The sequence below is a fragment of the Drosophila miranda genome, assembly GCF_003369915.1.
Source record: "Drosophila miranda strain MSH22 chromosome Y unlocalized genomic scaffold, D.miranda_PacBio2.1 Contig_Y2_pilon, whole genome shotgun sequence".
In the NCBI taxonomy this organism is placed as follows: Eukaryota; Metazoa; Arthropoda; class Insecta; order Diptera; family Drosophilidae; genus Drosophila; species Drosophila miranda.
This window is the reverse complement of record NW_022881614.1, coordinates 18217049-18240602: the sequence shown is the minus strand read 5'-3', so window position 1 is coordinate 18240602 and position 23554 is coordinate 18217049. Positions and strand designations below refer to the sequence as shown.

Below are 23554 nucleotides of genomic sequence, written 5' to 3'. Positions count from 1 at the left end.
GTCCTCCAACAATCTATACACTAGGGAACCTGGAGGCCCGGGGCTTCATCTTCTCTGCCTTTCCTCCCGCCTCTTGCCCGAGCAAATTCCTCCCTCGTAGTAATTCTTAGTTCGACAGTGTCCCGTAAGTGCTATCCGGCGATTGCCTAGGCACTCTCGGTGATGCTCGTCGATATCCCTGACCCCCGTAGTAATTCTTAGGCCGACGGGGTCCCGTAAGTACCGTCCGGCAATAGCCTAGGTACTCTCGGCGATACTTGTCGGTGTTTCCGCATAGCAAAGTTTCCCTTTCCGCGTCGTAGTAATTCTTAGGCCGACAGGGTCCCGTAAGTACCGTCCGGCGATAGCCTAGGTACTCTCGGCGATACTTGTCGGTATTTCCGCATAGCAAAGTTCCCCTTTCCGCGTCGTAGTAATTCTTAGGCCGACAGGGTCCCGTAAGTACCGTCCGGCGACAGCCTAGGTACTCTCGGCGATACTTGTCGGTATTCCCGCATAGCATAGTCCCCCTTTCCGCTTCGTAGTAACTCTCGGGCCGGCGGGGTCCCGTAAGTACTGTCCGGCGATAGCCTAGGTACTCTCGGCGACACCTGTCGGTATTATCGCATATTAAAGACCTCCGTATTGATTCTGAGTTCGGTGGGGCCCTGAAGGCGCTATTCGGCGATAACCGGAGTGTTCTCGGTGAAACCAACTGCCCCGTCCCACGCTACGATCGCCCCCGTCCGCGGGACTGCGGCCCCGTCCCCCATCGTCGGTCCGAAATACGGAGTCCCGGCAAATTATAAATATTGCTGTAATTTCGACCCTGGAGTAGACTGAGATATGTACCCCAGCCCAGGATCGCTTCCTTACAGATGGCGCCCGAGCAGGGACTCCGGGATTCCGTTATGTTTTGGGGCGCTAAGTGGAACAGTCGATCAGAAAACGAGTAGCAGGGAGAATCGGGACTGTACCATGCGCAAGCACGGCCAGTCGGAATCATTAGGACAAGAATAGCTGTATATCTCTGAAAAAAAAACCGCACTTGAGGTCGCCCATTATTCACGTACAGCCGAGGCTGGCTTCCCTAACCTCCCTAGCAATAGCGTCAGCACGTGGCCGCTGCGCCCACATGAGGAGGAAAGCGCCGCGGCGAGGCGGCAGAGAAAGAGAACCGAGCCGAAGCTGGGCAGAAATCGCTAGAGAGAGAGCGACACGTACGCGGCGAGCAGCGAGTCGTGAGCGGTAGAGGCCGAGCGAGCGTCGGAATCCTCCCGAAGACCAACCAGCCCGGCTATATATTTCGTACTCAGATCCAGAAGAGGATAGTCAACGCCCGGCCCTCAGCGAGAAGAGTCAACGCCCGGCCCTCAGCGCGGATAGTCAACGCCCGGCCCTCAGCGAGAATAGTCAACGCCCGGTCTTCAGCGCGATCATTCAATGCCCGGCCTACAAAACAATAGCCGATAGTCAACGCCCGGCCCTCAGCGAGAATAGTCGATGCCCGACCCTCAGCGCGAGCAGTTAACGCCCGGTCTTCAGAGCAGTCATTCAATGCACGGTCTTCAGCGTGATCATTCAAAGCCCAGCCTACAAAACGATAGCGAAGAGTAAACGCCCGGCCTTCGATGTGATCAGTCAGCGTTCAGCCATCAACACGGGACGAGATCCAACGCTTAAATCAACGAACCCAGCACGACCAGGACCACCAGGACAATCCCCAGGACGACGACAGCAAGGACTATCGACCGGCCTAGCAAGGATCCACAGTCAGGACAATTCCAAGGACAACGATAGCAAGGACTATCGACCAGGACCCCAAGCAGCAAGGACGCCAAGGACGCCTCTACTGGACAACCGTGTTAACCGTGCATACGCCGCGCTTCCGTGACTAGCCCCAAGGACTCCGGTATTCAGTGCGTTACCTAAGAAAAGATTCTACCGGAGGGTCAATACGTGATACTACCGTCGGAAACGCGAAAGACCTCGAAGTGCCAGTTCGACCACCGTGCTTTGACATGGGGATACAGTGGATTTCGTATCGGCGCAAGGACGAATTGCAGGCCATCGCCGCTGAATTCGGCCTCGGTGAAACCGGGACAGTGGACGAACTGCGCAGCCGGATCTCGGCCTTTATCTCGCGCGGTGAGCATCCGACTGCGATCGAAAAACGGATCAAAGAGCTCGGAATGGTCTTCAACAGCGCGCCCACCCCGAGAAGCCCGAGGAACGCGTCCCCGTCGCCGGGACCGAGTCAGCGAGAGCGGAAGGAAGGGATCTGTGCGGAGCAGCCTCTATCTATCATAATTCCCGAGTTCCCACGTGCAGCTCACGGCGACTCTGGCCGGCTTGAAACCACGACTGACCGGCGACATGGTGACAATCACCACCAGCACCGCTTCCCCGAGGAAGCCGGAACTTCGCGACCCGGAAGGGAAGAAATTTCCTTCGCCGCCCTGGCCGATAAACTGCGCAATTGGGGTCTGAAGTTCGACAGACACTCGGATGCGCTGGCTTTCATCGAACGGTTGGAAGAAAGGGTCGACTCATATGGCGGAAGCCCAGCCCAACTGCCGCGAGCCATCTCCGGGCTACTAACTGGCAAGGCAGAAGGATGGCTTAGGACGTTTCAGATGCAAGGCGTTCTTGGAGTTCTTCCTACCCCTGCGATACTTTCAGCGCTTGGAAGGTACGATCCGCTCCCGTCGCCAACGACCCCGAGAAGCCTTTCAGGACTACTTGATCAACCTCCGACTCATGATGCAACGAGCTCAGAATACTCCAGACAGGGAGCTGGACAGGATCTACGAGAACCTTCGGCCGGAATACCAACTGTTCACCCGTAGACATGAGTTCGAGACGTTGCGAGAACTGACCCAATTGATAGTAGCGAACCGCGAACAAACCCACCCAGCTAACGACCGCCCAAATACGAAAGCCAGAACGCCATCATACCAAGGACCCGGATTATCCACCCCACAGCATGCTCCTCCAGACGACACCGGGCCGGGAGGAAGGTCATTTCAGCAGTTCATGCAGGAATCGGCGAGTGCTATTCTGTTGGGAGTGTGGCCGCCGCGGCATCCGGACGATCGACTGCTGTAGGCTATCCGAGTCGGGAAACGGGCCGAGTCTCCGCTCGTCAGGGATCCGATCGGAGACATACCTCCAGGGCCCCAGGAGTAACTCATCCCTTAAGTTTGGAAGGAGGCAGGATCGCCGCGCTAGTAACCATCGAAGGAGTACCGCTCACAGCTACCCTCGACACGGGAGCAACGCGGTCGTTCGTCAGTCAACGCATCGCTCATGAAGTAAGTACCGGAGGGAACGCACGGAATATAAGGACTACCGTCCGCCTGGCGGACGGTACAGCAAAGGAGGCGACGCAAGCAGTTTCGGTCAAGGTACGTCTGGATCAACAGGAAACGCGGGTGATTCTATTAGTCCTACCCATGGTAGTGGACGACATCATACTGGGGCTCGATTTCCTTTGCGGCGTCCAGGCCATAATACAATGCGGACGAGCGTACTTGCAGTTGACCCAGCGGGCGATCCGGGAAACCAAGTCGATCCCCACATCATCCTCGAATCGGCCCCGCATGGTTACTTTTAGTGACGAAAGTGCCCCGACCACGCCAGACTCAGCAGCAATATCAGGAAAACGCTTTTAAGCCCCGACCACGCCAGTCCCAGCCGCAATACAAGGACAACGCATCGAAGCCTCGACCACGCCAGGCTCAGCAGCAATATCAGGAAAACGCTTCTAAGCCCCGACCACGCCAGACCCAGCCGCAATACAAGGACAACGCATCGAAGCCTCGACCACGCCAGACCCAGCAGTAATACAAGGACAACGAATCTAAGCCCCGACCGAGACGGAACCGGCGGCGCTAAAAATATAACACGATCGACGCGAGCCAAATCAGAAATGCCCAGCAGTGCGGCTCAATCAGAGCGAACGACCCCACGGGAAACCAGCATCGCTCTACACTACGACCCGCTACGCCTGGAAGACCACGGCCCCGAAGGACATGAGCAGGTCAAGGTAGACCAACTCGCACCTCACCCCCCAACGAATTATCAACTCGCCCCGTTAGCCGATGCCGCGGCCGGTCGACAACGCAACCCTTTTCGAAGATCAGACTCGACTGACCCTATCACCGTGAGCCTCGCCATCATAACATGTGCCCTGCTCGAAGAAATCTCGCCACCGACAGCCCCCATCACCGAACCGCCCCTTCCGCCGTGGGTAGCCGAGTTTTTGAAACAAGAATTGGCCAAGTTCGAGGGATTGGAGGGCGTGTCTCACATAGCTGAGCATACCATCACTCTGAAGGACGACAAGCCGATAAAGCAGAGGTACTTCCCCAAAAATCCGGCCATGCAGAAAATCATCAATGCTCAGGTCGACGAGTTGCTGCAAGACGGGCGAATCGAAGCTTCAAAAAGCCCACACAGCGCTCCCATCGTACTGGTGGGAAAGAAGACAGGCGAGATGCGGATGTGCGTAGACTACCGACAACTCAACGCGCAATCAATACCCGACGCCTACCCACTGCCCAGGATCAACCACATCATCGAGAGGCTCCGTAACGCACGTAACATCTCGACTTTGGACCTCAAGAACGGGTATTGGCAGATCCCGATGGCCGAGGGGAGCCGAGAATGTACCGCCTTCACCGTTCCGGGCAGAGGACTCTTCCATTGGAAGGTGATGCCGTTCGGACTGCACTCAGCATCGGCCACGTTCCAGCGAGCCTTGGACAGCGTCATCGGACCACAGATGGAACCCAACGCATTCGCTTACCTTGATGACATTATTGTCATCGGAGCGGCGTTGGAGGAACACGTCGACCATCTGCGAGAGGTGTTCCGGAGACTAAGGGAAGCAAATCTAAGATTGAACCAAAAGAAATGCAGCTTCTTCCAGAAAAGCATCGTATACCTGGGACATGTCATTAGTGAGCAGGGTAGGTACTCTCGGCGACACCTGTCGGTATTATCGCATATTAAAGACCTCCGTATTGATTCTGAGTTCGGTGGGGCCCTGAAGGCGCTATTCGGCGATAACCGGAGTGTTCTCGGTGAAACCAACTGCCCCGTCCCACGCTACGATCGCCCCCGTCCGCGGGACTGCGGCCCCGTCCCCCATCGTCGGTCCGAAATACGGAGTCCCGGCAAATTATAAATATTGCTGTAATTTCGACCCTGGAGTAGACTGAGATATGTACCCCAGCCCAGGATCGCTTCCTTACAGATGGCGCCCGAGCAGGGACTCCGGGATTCCGTTATGTTTTGGGGCGCTAAGGGGAACAGTCGATCAGAAAACGAGTAGCAGGGAGAATCGGGACTGTACCATGCGCAAGCACGGCCAGTCGGAATCATTAGGACAAGAATAGCTGTATATCTCTGAAAAAAAAACCGCACTTGAGGTCGCCCATTATTCACGTACAGCCGAGGCTGGCTTCCCTAACCTCCCTAGCAATAGCGTCAGCACGTGGCCGCTGCGCCCACATGAGGAGGAAAGCGCCGCGGCGAGGCGGCAGAGAAAGAGAACCGAGCCGAAGCTGGGCAGAAATCGCTAGAGAGAGAGCGACACGTACGCGGCGAGCAGCGAGTCGTGAGCGGTAGAGGCCGAGCGAGCGTCGGAATCCTCCCGAAGACCAACCAGCCCGGCTATATATTTCGTACTCAGATCCAGAAGAGGATAGTCAACGCCCGGCCCTCAGCGAGAAGAGTCAACGCCCGGCCCTCAGCGCGGATAGTCAACGCCCGGCCCTCAGCGAGAATAGTCAACGCCCGGTCTTCAGCGCGATCATTCAATGCCCGGCCTACAAAACAATAGCCGATAGTCAACGCCCGGCCCTCAGCGAGAATAGTCGATGCCCGACCCTCAGCGCGAGCAGTTAACGCCCGGTCTTCAGAGCAGTCATTCAATGCACGGTCTTCAGCGTGATCATTCAAAGCCCAGCCTACAAAACGATAGCGAAGAGTAAACGCCCGGCCTTCGATGTGATCAGTCAGCGTTCAGCCATCAACACGGGACGAGATCCAACGCTTAAATCAACGAACCCAGCACGACCAGGACCACCAGGACAATCCCCAGGACGACGACAGCAAGGACTATCGACCGGCCTAGCAAGGATCCACAGTCAGGACAATTCCAAGGACAACGATAGCAAGGACTATCGACCATCTGCGAGAGGTGTTCCGGAGACTAAGGGAAGCAAATCTAAGATTGAACCAAAAGAAATGCAGCTTCTTCCAGAAAAGCATCGTATACCTGGGACATGTCATTAGTGAGCAGGGTATACACACCGACCCAGATAAGATCGTCGCCGTCCGGAAGTTGGCCCCACCCAGTTCAATAAAGGAGCTTCGACGCTGCCTAGGAATGGCATCGTGGTACCGGAGGTTTGTCCCAAACTTCGCGACGATTGTACAACCAATGACTAGCCTCCTGAAGAAGGAGAAAAGGTGGATCTGGAGTGACGAACAGCAGGCCGCTTTCGAGGAGTTGAAGGAGAAGTTAACCCGAGCACCCGTCTTAGCCTGCCCGGATTTCGCGGAGAGGTTCGCTCTACAAACTGACGCAAGCAACTACGGTCTAGGGGCGGTCCTGACGCAACAGATCAGCGGAGAGGAGAGGGTCATAGGCTCTTGAAAGCAGAAGAGAACTACTCAGCCACGGAAAAGGAGTGCTTAGCCATCGTCTGGGCCATCAGGAAATTACGATGCTACCTGGAGGGCTACCACTTCGACGTCATCACCGACCATCTCGCCTTGAAGTGGTTAAACTCGATCAATAATCCAACCGGTCGCATCGCCCGTTGGGCACTGGAACTCCAACAGTATCGCTTTGACGTGCTTTACCGACGCGGAAGCCAAAACATCGTAGCAGACGCTCTTTCCCGGCAACCTATCGACACCATACAGCGAGCCCTAGAAGACCTGCCCACCTGCCCCTGGATACAAAGGTTGCTCAACCGTATCCAGTCACGACCTGACGAATGCAGAGAATTTATAATCGAGAACGGACAGATCTACCGGCAGCCTGGACACCGACCAATCGAGGAAGAATCTCACCAGTGGAAGTTATGCGTCACCAGTGGCCGTCACTCGTAGACGAGTGTTAGAAGAATGCCACGATCACCCGACCGCCGGACACCTTGGAATACGGAAGACTACCACTCGGGTAACCCAACGATATTACTGGCCAGGACTCTATAGAGACGTGGCCCGATACGTGAAACATTGCGAAAGCTGCCAAAATTTAAGGTGAGCCAGAACAAACCCGCAGGTCACATGTATACGCGCCAGGCTAAGGGCCCGTTCGACATCCTTTGCGCGGACTTCGTAGGCCCACTACCCCGCTCAACGCACGGCAACACGATGCTCCTCGTGTTCTTCGACTCATTCTGCAAATGGGTAGAACTTGTGCCACTCCGGAAAGCCACAAACGCCCACTTGGAGAAGGCGTTCCGAGAGAGGATACTCTGCCGATTCGGGGTCCCGTGGAAGTTTGTGTGCGACAACGGAACACAATTCATTAGTCGGTCCTTCCGGAAATTTTGCGAGGTGGCGGGAATGGAGCTCGAGCACACCGCGCCGTATACCCCTCAGCAAAACCCGACGGAGAGGGCAAACCGGACCATCAAGACAATGATTGCACAATACGTCGACGGGAATCAACGGACCTGGGACGATCTCCTCCCCGAGTTTAGCTTGGCCATAAACAGCAGCACGTCGGACTCCACGGGCTTCAGCCCGGCCTTTTTGGTACTCGGACGAGAACCGAGGCTACCAGGAGCCTTGTACGACGAAGTGACCCCAGGATTAGGAAATGAACCAGAGCCTGCCCACGAGAAGGCGACACGACTGGAGGAAGTGTTCAAGGTCGTACAGGAGAGCACCCAACGGGCATCCCAAGAGCAGAAGAGAACATACGACCTCCGACGGCGCGAGTGGTGACCCTATCTAGGAACCCTAGTCCTCCTTCGGCAGCATCACTTATCCAAAGCCGCCGACGGTTTCGCGGCAAAGTTGGCCCCTAAGTAACTCATCCCTTAAGTTTGGAAGGAGGCAGGATCGCCGCGCTAGTAACCATCGAAGGAGTACCGCTCACAGCTACCCTCGACACGTGAGCAACGCGGTCGTTCGTCAGTCAACGCATCGCTCATGAAGTAAGTACTGGAGGGAACGCACGGAAGGTGACGCAAGCAGTTTCGGTCAAGGTACGTCTGGATCAACAGGAAACGCGGGTGATTCTATTAGTCCTACCCATGGTAGTGGACGACATCATACTGGGGCTCGATTTCCTTTGCGGCGTCCAGGCCATAATACAATGCGGACGAGCGTACTTGCAGTTGACCCAGCGGGCGATCCGGGAAACCAACCCGATCCCCACATCATCCTCGAATCGGCCCCGCATGGTTACTTTTAGTGACGAAAGTCCCGCGACTGCATCCGTTGCCCCTACCCGCTCAACCAATCCAACAGCGACCCCCCGGACGAAGCCGACGCACCGGAATCCCAACCATGCCAGACCCAGCAATGTACCAGTGACAACGCACCGGAGTCTCGAACACGCCAGACCCAGCAATGTACCAGTGACAACGCACCAGAATCCCAACCACGCCAGACCCAGCAATGTACCAGTGACAACGCACCGGAATCTCGAACCCGCCAGACCCAGCAACGTAACCGTGACAACGCACCAGAATCTCGAACACGCCAGACCCATCAACGTATCCATAACAACGCACCAGAATCTCGAACACGCCAGACCCAGCAACGCCACCCGAACCCAACCCACGATTCGATACGACCACGCCAGAATCATCAACGAAGCTACGACGGAGACGACTGCGACACCCAGGGCCAGTCCGTCCGCCTCGAAGAACACCCAGAGCAACGAAGATTCGACGGAGACGACTGCGACACCGCTGGACACACCTAGGGCCAGTCCGTCCTCCTCGAAGAACACCCAAAGCAACGAAGATTCGACGGAGACGACTGCGACACCGCTGGACACACCCAGGGCCAGTCCGTCCGCCTCGAAGAACACCCAGAGCAACGAAGATTCGACGGAGACGACTGCGACACCGCTGGACACACCCAGGGCCAGTCCGTCCTCCTCGAAGAACACCCAAAGCAACGAAGATTCGACGGAGACGACTGCGACACCGCTGGACACACCCAGGGCCAGTCCGTCTGCCCCGAAAACCACCCAGAGTATCCCTACCAAGACAACGGAGCTAAGCCACGACCACGCCAGAACCAGCAGTAACATCAGGACAACGTTTCTAAGTTTCGACCACGCCAGACTCAGCAGCAATACAAGGACAACGCATCGAAGCCTCGACCACGCCAGACCCAGCAGCAATACAAGGACAACGCATCTAAGCCCCGACCAAGACGGACCCGGCGGCGCTTAAAATATAACACGATCGACGCGAGCCAAATCAGAAATGCCCAGCAGTGCGGCTCAATAAGAGCGAACGACCCCACGGGAAACCAGCATCGCTCTACACCACGAACCGCTACGCCTGGAAGACCACGGCCCCGAAGGACATGAGCGGGTCAAGGCAGACCAACTCGCACCTCACCCCCCAACGAATTATCAACTCGCCCCGTTAGCCGATGACGCGGCCGGTCGACAACGCAACCCTTTTCGGAGTTCAGACTCGACTGACCCTATCACCGTGAACCTCGCCATCATAACATGAGCCCTGCTCGAAGAAATCTCGCCACCGACAGTCCCCATCACCGAACCGCCCCTTCCGCCGTGGGTAGCCGAGTTTTTGAAGCAAGAATTGGCCAAGTTCGAGGGATTGGAGGGAGTGTCTCACATAGCTGAGCATACCATCACTCTGAAGGACGACAAGCCGATAAAGCAGAGGTACTTCCCCGAAAATCCGGCCATGCAGAAATGCGCGTATAGTCCACTGTCGCAAATATTGCTGTTATGATCACGCGATACCGATCAAAGCACATGTTCACGTAGAGCTTATACTTGTTGTTGGTCACTTCAAAATTCCAAAGATATACAAAAGAACCGAGGAGATCCCAGTTCTCACCAAAGTGGAACCAAGAGTGCTGCTCGCTCACGTACTGGAAGATGCCATAGTAGACGAGCAAGACAAATAGTGGAAAAAGAATCGGCAGAAGAATGACGAAAACCAGGACGCAGGTATATAGGACCTTCAGCATTGTGGGGAAGGGAACCAACCAAGGCTGCAGCCAGAAATCCTGCAGATGATCCACCAAGGGCTGCATATAGTACACCAGGCGACCCAGTATCGAGGTCTTCTTCCATATTTTACGCTTGTGCAGCGGCGTTCTCCAGGTCTTTTGCATGTTTCCAAATACTTTCGAACGAGCAATTTTTCAATCTTATCTCCTAGGTTGACAAATTTTGAACAGATAGAACAGATGTAGTTTTAGTTTTGTCCAATAAATAGGAGTCTACGAATCCACTAATTTAATCTTCGGTTATATACCCTTGAAGTGTATAACCAATGTGAAAATTGCGTTTAAATAGATACCGATTTCCCTAAAGAATGCGTGCGAGAGAGACAGAAAATCAGTCTGAGCGTGACGTCGGGCGCTGCGTAGCCACTGAAAATTGATTTCTTGCTTTTGGCTATAAAAATGATCTGATCTGATCCAGATTCGGCAATCTGATATATATGATTATGAATCATTATCTATGATTCTGCGTTTTTAGTTTTCTTGTATCCTCAATATTGTGGATGCAACAGATTTTCGTCCTTTGTGGGGGCGGAAGGGGGTGGGGCGAAATTTTGAGATATACGTTTTATAGTGAGATCTAACAGGAGTGCGGATACCAAATTTGGTTACTCTAGCCTTAATAGTCTCTGAGATTTGTGAATATCCCCAGATTTTCATCCTTTGCGGGGGCGGAAGGGGGTGTGGCGAAATTTTGAAACAAACTCGTCTCGGTCCGATATATTAGGAGTGTGGATACCAAATTTGGTTGCTCTAGCTTTTATAGTCTCTGAGATCTAGGCGCTAATGTTTTACTCTAAGCAAAGACGGCTATGCTACGTGTGTGTTAGAGAGAGACAGGGCGAGAAAAAATGAAATTGTTTTCTTGATTCTGGCTATAATAATTATACGATCTGGTTCAGATTTTGCATTCTAGAAGATATAGTCATCTTCTACGATTTTGCGTTTTTAGTTTTCTCGTATCGTCGAAATTGTGGATGCCACAGATTTTCGCCCTTTGTGGGGGCGGAAGTGGGCGGGGCAAAGTTTTGAAATATTCTTGTAGCAGTGACATATCACAGAAGTCTGGATCCAAAACATCGTTGCTCTAGCTCTTATAGTCTTTGAGCACTAGGCGCTGAAGGGGACGGACGGACGGACGGACGGACGGACGGACGGACGGACGGACATGGCTCAATCGACTCGGCTATTGATGCTGATCAGGAATATATATTTATATATATATTTCGTTGTGCTCTCCTAGGGCGAGTGTGAGTGCAAGTGCCAGTTTACACATACATACAACAAAAAAATAAATAAATAAGAAACTCTTGATCCCTCACGAAGATTTATCAGCTGGCATCGAGAAAGCGCTTTCGCCGATGGACCGCAACACAACAAAAGAAACAGTGAGTAAATAAAACCATAAAGCGAAGTCATTTGAATAATCGGTTCTGCCGATGATGACAATTGGCCAAATAACACTTGTTCTATTGGGGAGAAACGAAAAAGAAATGCGGTTACTTTGTAAGTCTGTCGAGCCGTCAATCGAGCGTTTAAGTTTGAGAGAGGGGATCAGCTGCTGACGCAGCAAGGCCAATCTTTGAGTTTCGAAGAATAAAAATAAAACCAAGTTTAAGCGCAGGGGAGTTAAGTTAAGGGAAATTGAAAATATTTGGAGAGGGTAAACTAAGTGCTAGTAATGTATTTAAAGTTTAGCTATTAATGAATAAATTTATAATGTCTCCTTAAACGTTGATCTTGATTTCCAAAACCCAGCCCCTGTAGTAGCGAGCCCTAAAGAAAAGGGGTCATAAAGAATAGAGGAAGATGGCAGATTATGACCAAGGAAGGGTGGGCGTGGTCCTTCATTCCAGCTGAGGACGACTTTTGATCCGTTCGTGTCGCGTGCGTGTGCATATGTGTAAGTGAAGTCTAATGGCCAAAAGTTTTGTTTCTCTCCGGTTCTGGAATTGTACTTGTACATGTCGTGAAGCTTCTTGCACGCTCTTTTAATATAAACGAGGGGGAACGTTGTGAGTTGCTGCGGACAACGCAACTCTACAGTTATACCCGATACTTAGTCAGTATGGCTCTCCTCCGGCAGACGCCGCTAATATTAAACGACACGACAAAGAGTGCGTGCGAGAGAGACAGAAAATCAGTCTGAGCGTGACGTCGGGCGCTGCGTAGCCAGTGCAAATTGATTTGTTCCCTTTGGGTATAAAAATGATCCGATCTGATCCAGATTCAGCAGTCTGCTACATATGGTCATTATCTATGATTCTGCGTTTTTAGTTTTCTCGAATCTGCAATATTGTGGATGCAACAGATTTTCGTCCTCTGTGGGGGCGGAAGGGGGTGGGGCGAAATTCTGAGATATACGTTTTATAGTGAGATCTAACAGAAGTGCGGATACCAAATTTGGTTACTCTAGCCTTAATAGTCTCTGAGATTTGTGGATGCCCCAGATTTTCGTCCTTTGCGGGGGCGGAAGGGGGTGTGGCGAAATTTGGACACGAAACGGTCAAGGTCCGATATCACAGGAGTGTGGATACCAAAATTTGGTTGCTCTGGCTCTTATAGGTTCTGAGATCCTTGAACTCATATTTTGCAATTGGCAAAGCCGACCTGAAACCTGTGTGTTAGAGAAAGACAGAGCGAGAAAGAATGAAATTGTTTTCTTGATTCTGGCTATAATAATTATACGATCTGGTTGAGATTTTACACTCTAGAACATATAGTCATCCTCTACGATTCCGCGTTTTTGGCTTTATCGTATCTTTAAAAATGTGGATGCCACAGATTTTCGTTCTTTGTGGGGGCGGAAGTGGGCGGGGCGAAGTTTTGAAATATTTTTGTAGCAGTGACATATCACAGAAGTCTGGATACAAAACATCGTTGCTCTAGCTCTTATAGTCTTTGAGCACTAGGCGCTGAAAGGGACGGACAGACGGACAGACGGACGGACGGACAGACGGACAGACAGACAGACAGACATGGCTCAATCGACTCGGCTATTGATGCTGATCAAGAATATATATACTTTATGGGGTCGGAAACGATTCCTTCTGGACGTTACACACATCCACTTTTACCACAAATCTAATATACCCCAATACTCATTTTGAGTATCGGGTATAAAAAACAAATATCGAAGGTCTCAGAATAGACAAATAAAAAGAACACCACCCTTTTGCCGACGAGACAGTAGCCGGAATGATAGCGTGCTGGTCGACCTCTGAGGAAAACATCAGTCCTACTAACCGTTGTCCACTACAACAATGATAATAATAAACATTTTTAATATTTGGCGCCCAACGTGGGGCCACAACGTAGATGTACTAACGTACCTTATACGAGTGTGGCTCACTTTTCATTACTGATGGCCAACTAATTTCCTTTCATATTTCACGATCGGTTGATCAGATCAAAGAAATCAGTGACGGTTTTGTGCACTGCTTAGTGTCACCAAAGCAGAGTGGCTGAACTTATTCCTTAATTTCCTTCTTATTTCATTCCCTAATCAAGCATTGGACTCCAGGGGGAGGCCTCTTAGTGACTTCTACCTGACCATGACGGATGTGGGTTTGAATGATCTAACTATTTTCAATGAGTTTTGGCAGCTATGTGAAGTGATACGGAAAACAGCGGAATTGGCTCTAAGGAGTTAACCGGTGGCCACATCTATCGTAGTAAGGCTCGAACTCATTTTTCTAACTAATTGTGTAGGATTCGCCCACGGAAGTCCGATATCAAACGCATAGGAAATGCAGGCTAGTCGATTAAATTTGGTACGCCTGACCACGGGTGATGGACAAGTGAGTGAGTCTTGTAAAATCTAGTACTGATGTGCTTGGGAGGTCAAAATGAGGATGGCATGGATAACAGGCGGAGTGACTTTAGAAGTTGCCACTGTCCACTGTTCTTATGAGACCGAATGCTCAAGTATTTCAGTTTGTGTGTGTTTTTTTTCTCTTCGCTTACACGGGCATGAGGGTGACAGAATGGATCAAAAATTAGGCCGCCGCAGGGAGCTAAAATATCGGAAATCAGTCAATTTTATGAGCTATCTTATCGAAAAAAATATATTTTTTTGTTATCAATTATCAAATATGTTGTTTATCAACATGGGGTTAGATAGATCAGACGATGAAACGGAGGCTGCGCCTCCAAAGTGCACTTTATGTTTGAAGGAACTAGCTGAAGCGGATAAATATGTGACAAAGTGCAACCATGAGTTTCACAAGTCCTGTATAAAGACCCATTTTATGGCAATAAACACTTGCCCAACTTGTCAAACTCAGTGCATCGCCACAAAGTCTTTTCAACCCGTTCAGTTACCTTCAAGAACGCGTTCGGGGCAGGGAACCTCAGAAGATGGGAATGCAAGGGCACAACTCAAAGATCAACCTTCAACAAGATCGAGCAGCATGACCGCACAGATAAACGCAGCGGTTATGAAAATGCAAAACGAACTATTGTCACAGTTGACAGAGAATATGGCAAACCTAATAACCACAAGCCTCGAATCTCACGTGGGTGCACCACCGACCCCCCCATCTGACTGACAACGCATCTCTGGATCACCTCTTAGGGCTCTCCGGAGCAAATGAGGATATGGGATCCCCGCAACCACGGCGATCAATAGCTAGGTCCATTGGCACAGACTTGGCTCAAAAGCCAGATAAAGTTGGTCACATTATAAATAATTGGAAACTTCGGTTCAATGGAGCTTCTGATGGTCTAAATGTGGACCCATCAAACCCTTGACGGGAATTTCGCCCTGTTATGCGGAAACGCAAACACCTTGTTTGAAGGCAAAGCTTCCGACTTTTACTGGCGGTACCACAAGACCGTTGGTGTGGGGCGATGGAAGGACCTTTGCATGGCTTTGAGAAAGCATTTCAGGGACACTCGGACAGACGTTGATATTAGACAAATGATAAGAGACAGGAAACAAAAAGAAAAGGAGTCGTTTGAGGAATTTCTTGAATCTATCCAGAAGCTTACTGACCGACTAGATCAGCCGCTATCGGACAAGACCTTAATTGAAATTGTTCGACGAAATCTACGGCCGGAGATCCAGCACGAAATTTTGAATATTCCGATAAATTCGATCGAAACGTTGAGGGACATCTGCAGAAAAAGAGAATGTTTCTTGGAAGAGGTGCAACGTACGCACGGATATCAAAAGCTAGAACCTTTCAAAAAGCAAGTCGCGGAGCTCGTAGAGGAAGCGATCAGTGACGAGGCAACTGAATTTTCAGAGGGGGAAATAGGGGCAATGGCGTTAGTATGCTGGAACTGTAGGAAAGAGGGACATAGATACCAGGACTGTGCAGCGAAGCGGAAGATATTTTGCTACGGTTGTGGTATCCCAAATACTTATAAACCGTCCTGCCAAAGGTGTCAAAAAAACGGGAAGGGGAACCCATCAGACACTCGTCAGCTGACAGGTGTTCCACACCGAAAACCGACGAAGCAGGATTAGAAGCAGAGAATCGTACTGATGGACAGGGAAAGATGCCCGAATTGGCTCAGGTAGCGGAACCTTTGTACTGGCATAGAAGAATAGATAGTTTTAGACACTTAGTTTTACCTATTAGGTCGCAGAAAATAAGAAGTGTCTCGAGAAGCACGAAGCGTCTTAAGGCATTTTGGGAAGCTTCAAAAGTCATAAACTCCATTAGGAAGAAAAATGGGGACCAACGTCCGTACGCAAAAGTTAGAGTGTTTGAGGAATCTAGGGCGGGTTTGTTAGACACGGGTGCGGGGATGAGTTGTGTGGGAGGGCAACTAGCCAAGGATTTGATATGTAGCGGAAGACCTTTCAAGAAGATAATGTCAAGCGCAAGTACAGCAGATGGAAAAAGGCAACAGATAGTAGGCAAATTAAGGACTAACATGGAATTTAAGGGAGAATCCAAGGAGATAGAACTATTTATCATTCCCTCTCTAAGTCAAGACTTATACTTGGGGATAGATTTTTGGAAAATCTTCAACCTATTACCATTGCCGTTACAGATAGCAGGAATAGAGTCGTCTCAGAATAAAAACATCTTGTCACCTGCCCAAGAATTCGCTTTAAAAACAATAGTGGATCAGTTTCCTTCCTTTGCTGTTTCTGGTCTCGGTAAGACATCAGTTCTGAGCCACTTGATAGATACGGGTAACGCTAAGCCCATCAAACAACGGCATTTTTCGGTTTCACCTGCCATAGAGAAGCTGATCTACGCGGAAGTAGACAGGATGATCAAGCTTGGGGTAATTGAGGAGTCGGAAAGCGCATGGGCCTCGCCTGTTGTCTTAGTCCAAAAACCAGGGAAAGTGAGACTTTGCTTGGACAGTAGAAAGGTGAATGCAGTAACTGAGAAAGATGCCTATCCGCTTCCCCACATTGATGTCATTCTAAGCAGACTGCCAAGAGCAAATTTTATATCAAGTCTGGACTTAAAAGACGCTTTCTGGCAAATTCCGCTAGATGTAGGCTCAAGACCCAAGACGGCGTTCACTATACCAGGTAGACCCTTGTATCAATATAAGGTTATGCCATTCGGGCTGTGTAATGCGTCTCAAACGATGTCGAGAATGATGGATAAAGTCATTCCGTTTGCACTTCGCAACGAAGTATTCGTGTACTTGGATGATTTGCTCATAATCTCTGATAGCTTTGCCTCACACATGAAAGTCCTGGAGACGGTTTCTTCGAAAATTCGAAAGGCTGGACTGACAATAAACATCGAAAAAAGTCATTTTTGCATGCAATCGGTTAAGTATCTCGGGCATGTAATAGGTGAAGGGGGCATAAGGACCGATCCCGATAAGATTTCGGCCATTACCAACTTCCCGTTGCCAAAAACATTGAGAGCACTGAGAAGCTTTTTAGGCATGACTGGCTGGTATAGGAAGTTTATTCTCAGTTTTGCTTCAGTTTCAGATCCATTGACTGATCTGCTGAAACCAAAGCAGAAATTTGTCATGTCCAGTGAGGAAACAAAAAAAACATTTGAGCGGCTGAAAGAATTGCTCTGCAGTGCTCCTGTTTTGCGTAGCCCAGACTTCACTAATCCATTTTACATCCATTGCGATGCAAGCAAATCAGGGGTTGGAGGGGTGCTAGTTCAGAAGACGGACGAGGGAGAGGAATTACCCATCGCTTTTGTGTCAAAAAAATTAAATAGGGCACAGAGAAATTATACCGTTACGGAGCAGGAGTGCTTAGCTGCACTGGTCAGCATAAAGCGACTTAGGGCGTATGTCGAGGGCCACGAGTTTACGGTTATCACGGACCACGCCTCATTAAAGTGGCTAATGTCACAAAGCGACCTGCACTCAAGATTAGCTAGATGGGCACTCAAACTCCAAGGCTTTCGATTTAAGATTGAGCACAGAAAAGGGAAGTTAAATGTAGTACCTGAGTAAAAGCTGTTGATGGTTTGATCTATCGTCGAGCAGAACACTCAACAGGGGATCTAGTGCATGATTCTTTTGCATGGAAGCTCTGGGTACCGAAAGAGATGATAAAGGAAGTGTTGGAAAGAGCACATGACCATCCCTTGGCCTCCCATGGAGGGATACATAGGACTTTGGAGCGTATCAGGCGCTATTATTATTGGCCGGGTCTGGTGAATGACGTGAAGACACACATAAATGCCTGCAGTCAATGCAAAACAACAAAACCACCCAACACCACATTAAGACCTCCTATTGGACTACCGGCGGAATCACAGAGGTTTTTCCAAAGGCTCTACATCGACTTTCTGGGGCCATATCCAAGATCGCGAAGCGGACATGTTGGGATATTTATTGTACTAGATCACTATTCGAAGTTTGTTTTTCTAAAGCCCGTCAAGAAATTAACAGCAGAGGTGGTAATAAGGTATCTCAAGGAGGAACTGTTCCACACGTTTGGCGTACCGGAAACCATTTTCTCAGACAATGGCTCCCAGTTTAGAGCAGACGCGTTCCAACATCTATTGAGAACTCACAGAGTAAAGAATACGTTGACGGCCGTGCATGCGCCGCAAGCAAATGCATCGGAGCGAGTAAATCGCTCGGTTATCGCTGCCATTAGAGCATATGTTCGACCGGATCAGAAGGATTGGGATGAGCATCTGAGCAGCATTTGCTGCGCCTTAAGATCGGCAATCCATTCGGGATAGGGGCTACTCCTTACTATATGGTGTTTGGGCAGCAGATGATCACATCCGGGGAAACTTATTCGCTTCTGAGGTCTGAGGTCGAAGGTCGACGTCGCTGGAAGACAGGGCAGCAAGTTTTACGAAAGAAGATTCGCTGGAAGTAATCCGGAAAAAGGCCAGCGAGGTCATGCAAAAGCAAAATGAGCGAAATCAGCGGCAGTATGATAAAAGATCTCGGGAAGTGTCGTATAAAGTTGGACAAGAGGTATTTAGGAGAAATTATAAGCAAAGCAGTTTCCCAGCTGGTTACAATGCAAAACTTGGCAAGGTATTTGTGAAGGCGAGAGTTCGGAAAAAGATAGGGAATTCTATCTATGAACTAGAAGATTTACAGGGTAAAAGTATTGGCAGGTATCATGCGAAGGACATGCGGCAGTAGTGGCACCTAAGCTACGGGTTGGATCAGCCTTGTGCTTTCGGCCGTGTGACAGCTCTGTCTCGCTACCCCAAGTCTGATTTTGGCAGGGGGGAATTTGTAAAGTGCCCTGTAGCTTTGGGGGAATTCACTCGGGGAATAGGATAGCTTCTCGGCAGACCAAAATTCAGGTACATCTGTGCGTCCTAATAGCACTGGGGGTGGAAGAAAAAGAAAAATAAACGCGCCACCTATAGGTCAAGGATCGTATCTGAGGAAAGAGTAATTGAAGTTGACAGTTGAAGGGTCGAGCTGAGAAAGTAGGGTCCGAGTGTCGAGGCAGAATAGCATTCGCTCTTTTTCGTCTTGGACACTGAGCCAACTGGTAGCTTCGAGTGAAGCTCAGGAAGTAGGTACGTTGATCAACCTAGCGGTTTGAAGTGAAGTGTGAAGAGTAAAGGAAAATTTTTGCTTAGATTCGGAAAAAAGCACGAGCTTGCTAGAAAGAGAAAGAAAAGCAGTCAGCAAAGAAATTCCACTGCTAAATTGGGGCAGATCCGCGGATAAGTGGAGGAGAGCTTTGCAGCGCCGCAGCAGTACATGTATTCAAGCAGTCGGAACCCCTTAGGTTTGGCACCCCAGCCTCAGTTAAATCTCAAGGCAAAGAGCTTCGCTTCAACATAAATCCACCTGGCAAGGGGAAGGCACAGCAGAGGGGAACCATAAACAAGGGGAACCTAGAGCGCAGCAGAGGCGATAATAATTCGGCTAAGGCTGGCCTACCCGAATCTCAGTTTAATCTCAAGGCAAAAAGAGCACCGCTTCAACATAAATGCACCTGGCAAGGGGAATGCAAAGCAGAGGGGAACTATAAACAAGGGGAAGCTAGAGCGAAGCAGAGACGAGAATAGTTCGACCAAGGCTGGCCTAACTAGCTGAAGAAAGAGACAGTTGCCGTTGGGAAGCAGCACGTCGTGTATCGCGAGCAGATCAAAAGAAAACGAAAACCAATTTTCGATCAAACTTTTTTTGTAAACGAAGAACCCTTCGTCTCAGTGCCGCAGTGTCATAGAACTCCAGTGGTTGAACCGAAACCGAAAAGCCAGAGCGAGTTAGCGGAAAGGTAGCGGGATCGGCTCAAATTTTCGGTCGAACGCAGAAGGAGAGAGAGTGCGAGTGGACGGGAAAGGAGAAAAGAATAGGAAGAGAAAGTAGAGATAAAAAAAACATACCTATTAATTCCACTGCAAAGGGGTAAGGGGGATTTCGTTGTGCTCTCCTAGGGCGAGTGAGAGTGCAAGTGCCAGTTTACACATACAGGTACAACAAGGTTAGGTTAGGTTAAGGCGGTAGCCGGGAGGGGAGGGAAAAGAGCCTCCCGCCCCCAAGCTCACTTGGACCTATAAAAGGTCCGTTGTGTTGCCGCATGGGCATGTGCCCCTTCGCGTTGCCCGAACCGTGAGAGCATACTACTGCAGGTTAAGGGCAGTCCCATCCGGTGGCTTGGATGTATTTGGACAAGGTCCCTGGTTTGATTACAGACAGGTCCGAAATGACCGTAAGGAAAGCGACCCCGAGAATACGAAGACGGCGATTTCCAAGGGCTGGGCAGTGGCAGAAGAAGTGGGGGACCGATTCCTCCTCCTCCTCGTCGCGACAACTCCTGCAGAAGTCGCTATGAGGGATTGACAGTCTAGAGGCGTGAATGCCGATCTGCCAGTGTCCCGTAATGGCTCTAGTAACTGCAGAGCACTGTGCTCTGCTGAGTTTATACAGCTCTGCTGAGCGCTTCTTCGATCGATATGGCCATATCAATCTTGAGACTTTACAGGAAACGGTTTGCTGCCATCTCCAATTGGCATTTTGCTCGAACAATTCGTGTGTTAGGAGCCTGCACGTAGCCAAGGGCATCGCTACTTGCTCCCTCTCCGATAGGAGAGGAATCGTAGTACCCTGCCTGGCTAGCTCGTCGGCGGCCTCATTCCCCTCGATGTCCCTGTGGCCGGGGACCCATATAAGGAAGAGATCTAACTGCTCTGCGATCTCGTGCAGAGACCTGCGGCAGTCATTTACAGTCGCTGAGTTCGACGATATTGAGCCTAGAGCTTTGATAGCTGCTTGGCTGTCCGAGAAGACGCACACTAAGTGCGTATCGAGAAGTAATTTGGAGACGATCGAAATGGCCTCCTTGATGGCTTCAACCTCCGCTTGGAACACACTACAGTGATCCGGGAGCCTGAAGCAATGACTGATGTTCAGCTCGCTGCAGTAGACTCCTCCTCCCACGCGGCCGTCTAGCTTTGAGCCATCAGTGTAGAAGTGGACCGCATTTGCAGGTCCTGGTTCGCCCATCTCCCAGTCCTCCCTAGATGGGATTGATACCTGGAAGGGCGTCGAGAGGTGATCACTGGGGATACAGTAATCTGTCCTCTCTGGTAATTGCGGGAGTCTCATCAGGATTCCCAAGTGCCCAACCGCGGATGCTTTCCACAGTCTGGCTTCTCTCATTCTGAGGGCGGAAAGTGTTGCCACCTTCTTTCCCATGAGATCCACAGGGAGGAGGTCCAGCACAGTATCCAGGGCTTCCCCTGGAGTAGTGCGTAGCCCGCCAGTTATGCATAGCTCTGCCATGCGTTGAACTCTGCTGAGTTTATTGAGGCATGTCCTTCTGTCCAAGGCTGGCCACCATACCACCACTCCATAGAGCATGATTGGTCGTATGATGGCGGTGTAGAGCCACCGAACTATATAGGGGGTCATTCCCCATTTTAGTCCGATGGCTTTCCTGCAAGTATAGAGGGCCACTGTGGCCTTCTTTACTCTATCCTCTATGCTCAATTTCCAATCGAGCTTTCTATCGAGGATTAGGCCAAGATACTTGGCGTTGTTGCTGAAGACTAGCGTTTCCCCACATAGTCTTGGGGAATCAGTACCTGAACTTTGTACTTCCTAGTGAAAAGCACCAGTTCCGTTTTAGACGGGTTGACGCCTAACCCGCATTTGTCTGCCCATTTCGACATTTTCGTGAGAGTACTTGTCATGCACTCACACAATGTCTGCGGAAATTTTCCGGAGAATGCTATGGCAACATCGTCCGCGTACGCCACCACACGGCAGCCACCCCCTCTATCTTCCGCAGCAGTGTGTTCACTGCCACGTTCCATAGGAGGGGCGAGAGGACTCCGCCCTGCGGTGTGCCTCTGCTGACAAATCTGGTACACGTTGACGTCCCCAGTGATGCCTCAACCGTCCTGCATTGTAGCATCTGATCGATCAGGCTCACCGTCCTGGAGTCAACGCCCAGATCCGTCAGTGCGCCCGTGATGGCGGTCGGAAGGATGTTGTTAAAGGCGCCTTCTATGTCGAGGAAGGCTACTAGGGTGTACTCCTTAAATTTAAGGGATGCTTCGATGATCGATGTGATCGAGTGTAGGGCCGTTTCGGTGGATCTTCCCTTCCGATAGGCATGCTGGGAGTCTGAGATCAGACTGGACGGAATGCACGCCGTTAGATGCAGCCCCAGGAGCCGCTCCATCGCCTTTAGAAGAAAAGACGATAGACTTATGGGTCTGAAATCTTTTGGGGCAGTGTGCGAGGGCTTGCCTGCCTTGGGTATGAATACGACTTTGGTCTGAAGCCAGGTGTCAAGAATGCACCCGTGGGAGAAGATTCCCTCGTAAATTATTTTGAGCCAGTTAATGGCTTTATGTCCCGCGTGAATCAGTTGGGCAGGGAAAATGCCGTCTGGCCCCGCGGACTTGTAGGGTTTAAAGCTTCTGATCGCCCAGGAAATGTTTTCCTGGCTTAGCAGTCCCAAGATGGCATTTGAGGCGACAGAAGGAGGCGCGAGGTAGTTGGGTCTGTTTTCATCGCAGCCAGGGAAGTGGGTATTTAGGAGAAGATTTAGCGACTCCTCGCTGGACGTAGTCCACGACTGGTCGGTGTTCTTCAAGTAGCCCAGGGTGGGTGTTGTCTTCGAGAGAACTATGCGCAAGCGTGAGGCTTCTGAGTTACTCTCGATTTCGCTGCAGAACTTACGCCAGGAGGCGCGTTTGGCTTTTCTAAGTTCTTTGTTGTAGGTTGACAGACTGGCCTTGTATTCGGCCCAGTTTTGCTCAACGTTTTCAGCCTTAGCTTTATTGAAGAGTCTCCGGGAGGCTTTCCGGAGTTCACCCAGTTTCGGATTCCACCATTCAGGTTTCTTCCGGCCTCTGTTCTTGCCAGAGGGGCATGCTTTGTCGAGCGCCTTATTGCAGGCGTCGGTAAAGATCTTAAGAAGACGAGTCGTGGCCTCCGTGGAGAACTCCTCCTCAGATGGGGGCTCAGGGAGAACACGACAGAGGTAATCAGAGTACCGAGTCCAGTTTGTCCGCCTGATGTTTCGGAATCGGACTGGCTTCGGTACTGAGAAGGAGAAGACAGTTTCCACGTACCTGTGGTCCGAGAAGGAGTGCTCTTCCAGGACCCTCCAGGATACAATGTTACGCTGTATCTCATGAGAGGCAAGCGTGAGGTCCAGGACCTCCTTGCGGTTTTTAATGATAAAGGTGGGATCACTACCCCGGTTTAGTAAGAACATCTGAGTGGTCAGTAAGTAACTGAAAAGGTACTCACCCCTTTCGTTTGTGTCAGTGCTTCCCCACTGACAGTGATGTGCATTGGCATCGCACCCCACAATTAGGCCGATGTCCTTGGCCGAGCAGTCTGCGATTAGAGCCCGGAGAGGCGCGTGTGGAGGGGGGTCTGGTTGTTCATGCCCCATGTATGCGGAGCAGATCCTCAG

At 50.7% G+C, this 23554-nt stretch overlaps 1 protein-coding gene across 2 annotated transcripts in view; it reads left to right on the top strand.

Moving 5' to 3' along the window:
- Window positions 1-23554, top strand: part of LOC117192331 (protein king tubby-like) — a 135096-nt gene that overhangs the window by 105542 nt on the left and 6000 nt on the right. Inside the window, exon 1 of one of the 2 annotated variants that reach the window (XM_033396980.1) lies at window positions 9208-10174. The exons of the other annotated variant lie outside the window; for it this stretch is intronic. Within the exon in view, the coding sequence (XP_033252871.1) occupies window positions 10154-10174 (21 nt within the window). The 5' untranslated portion in view covers window positions 9208-10153. Of the gene's footprint in view, window positions 1-9207; window positions 10175-23554 lie in introns of those variants that run through there. 2 annotated transcript variants of the gene reach the window in all.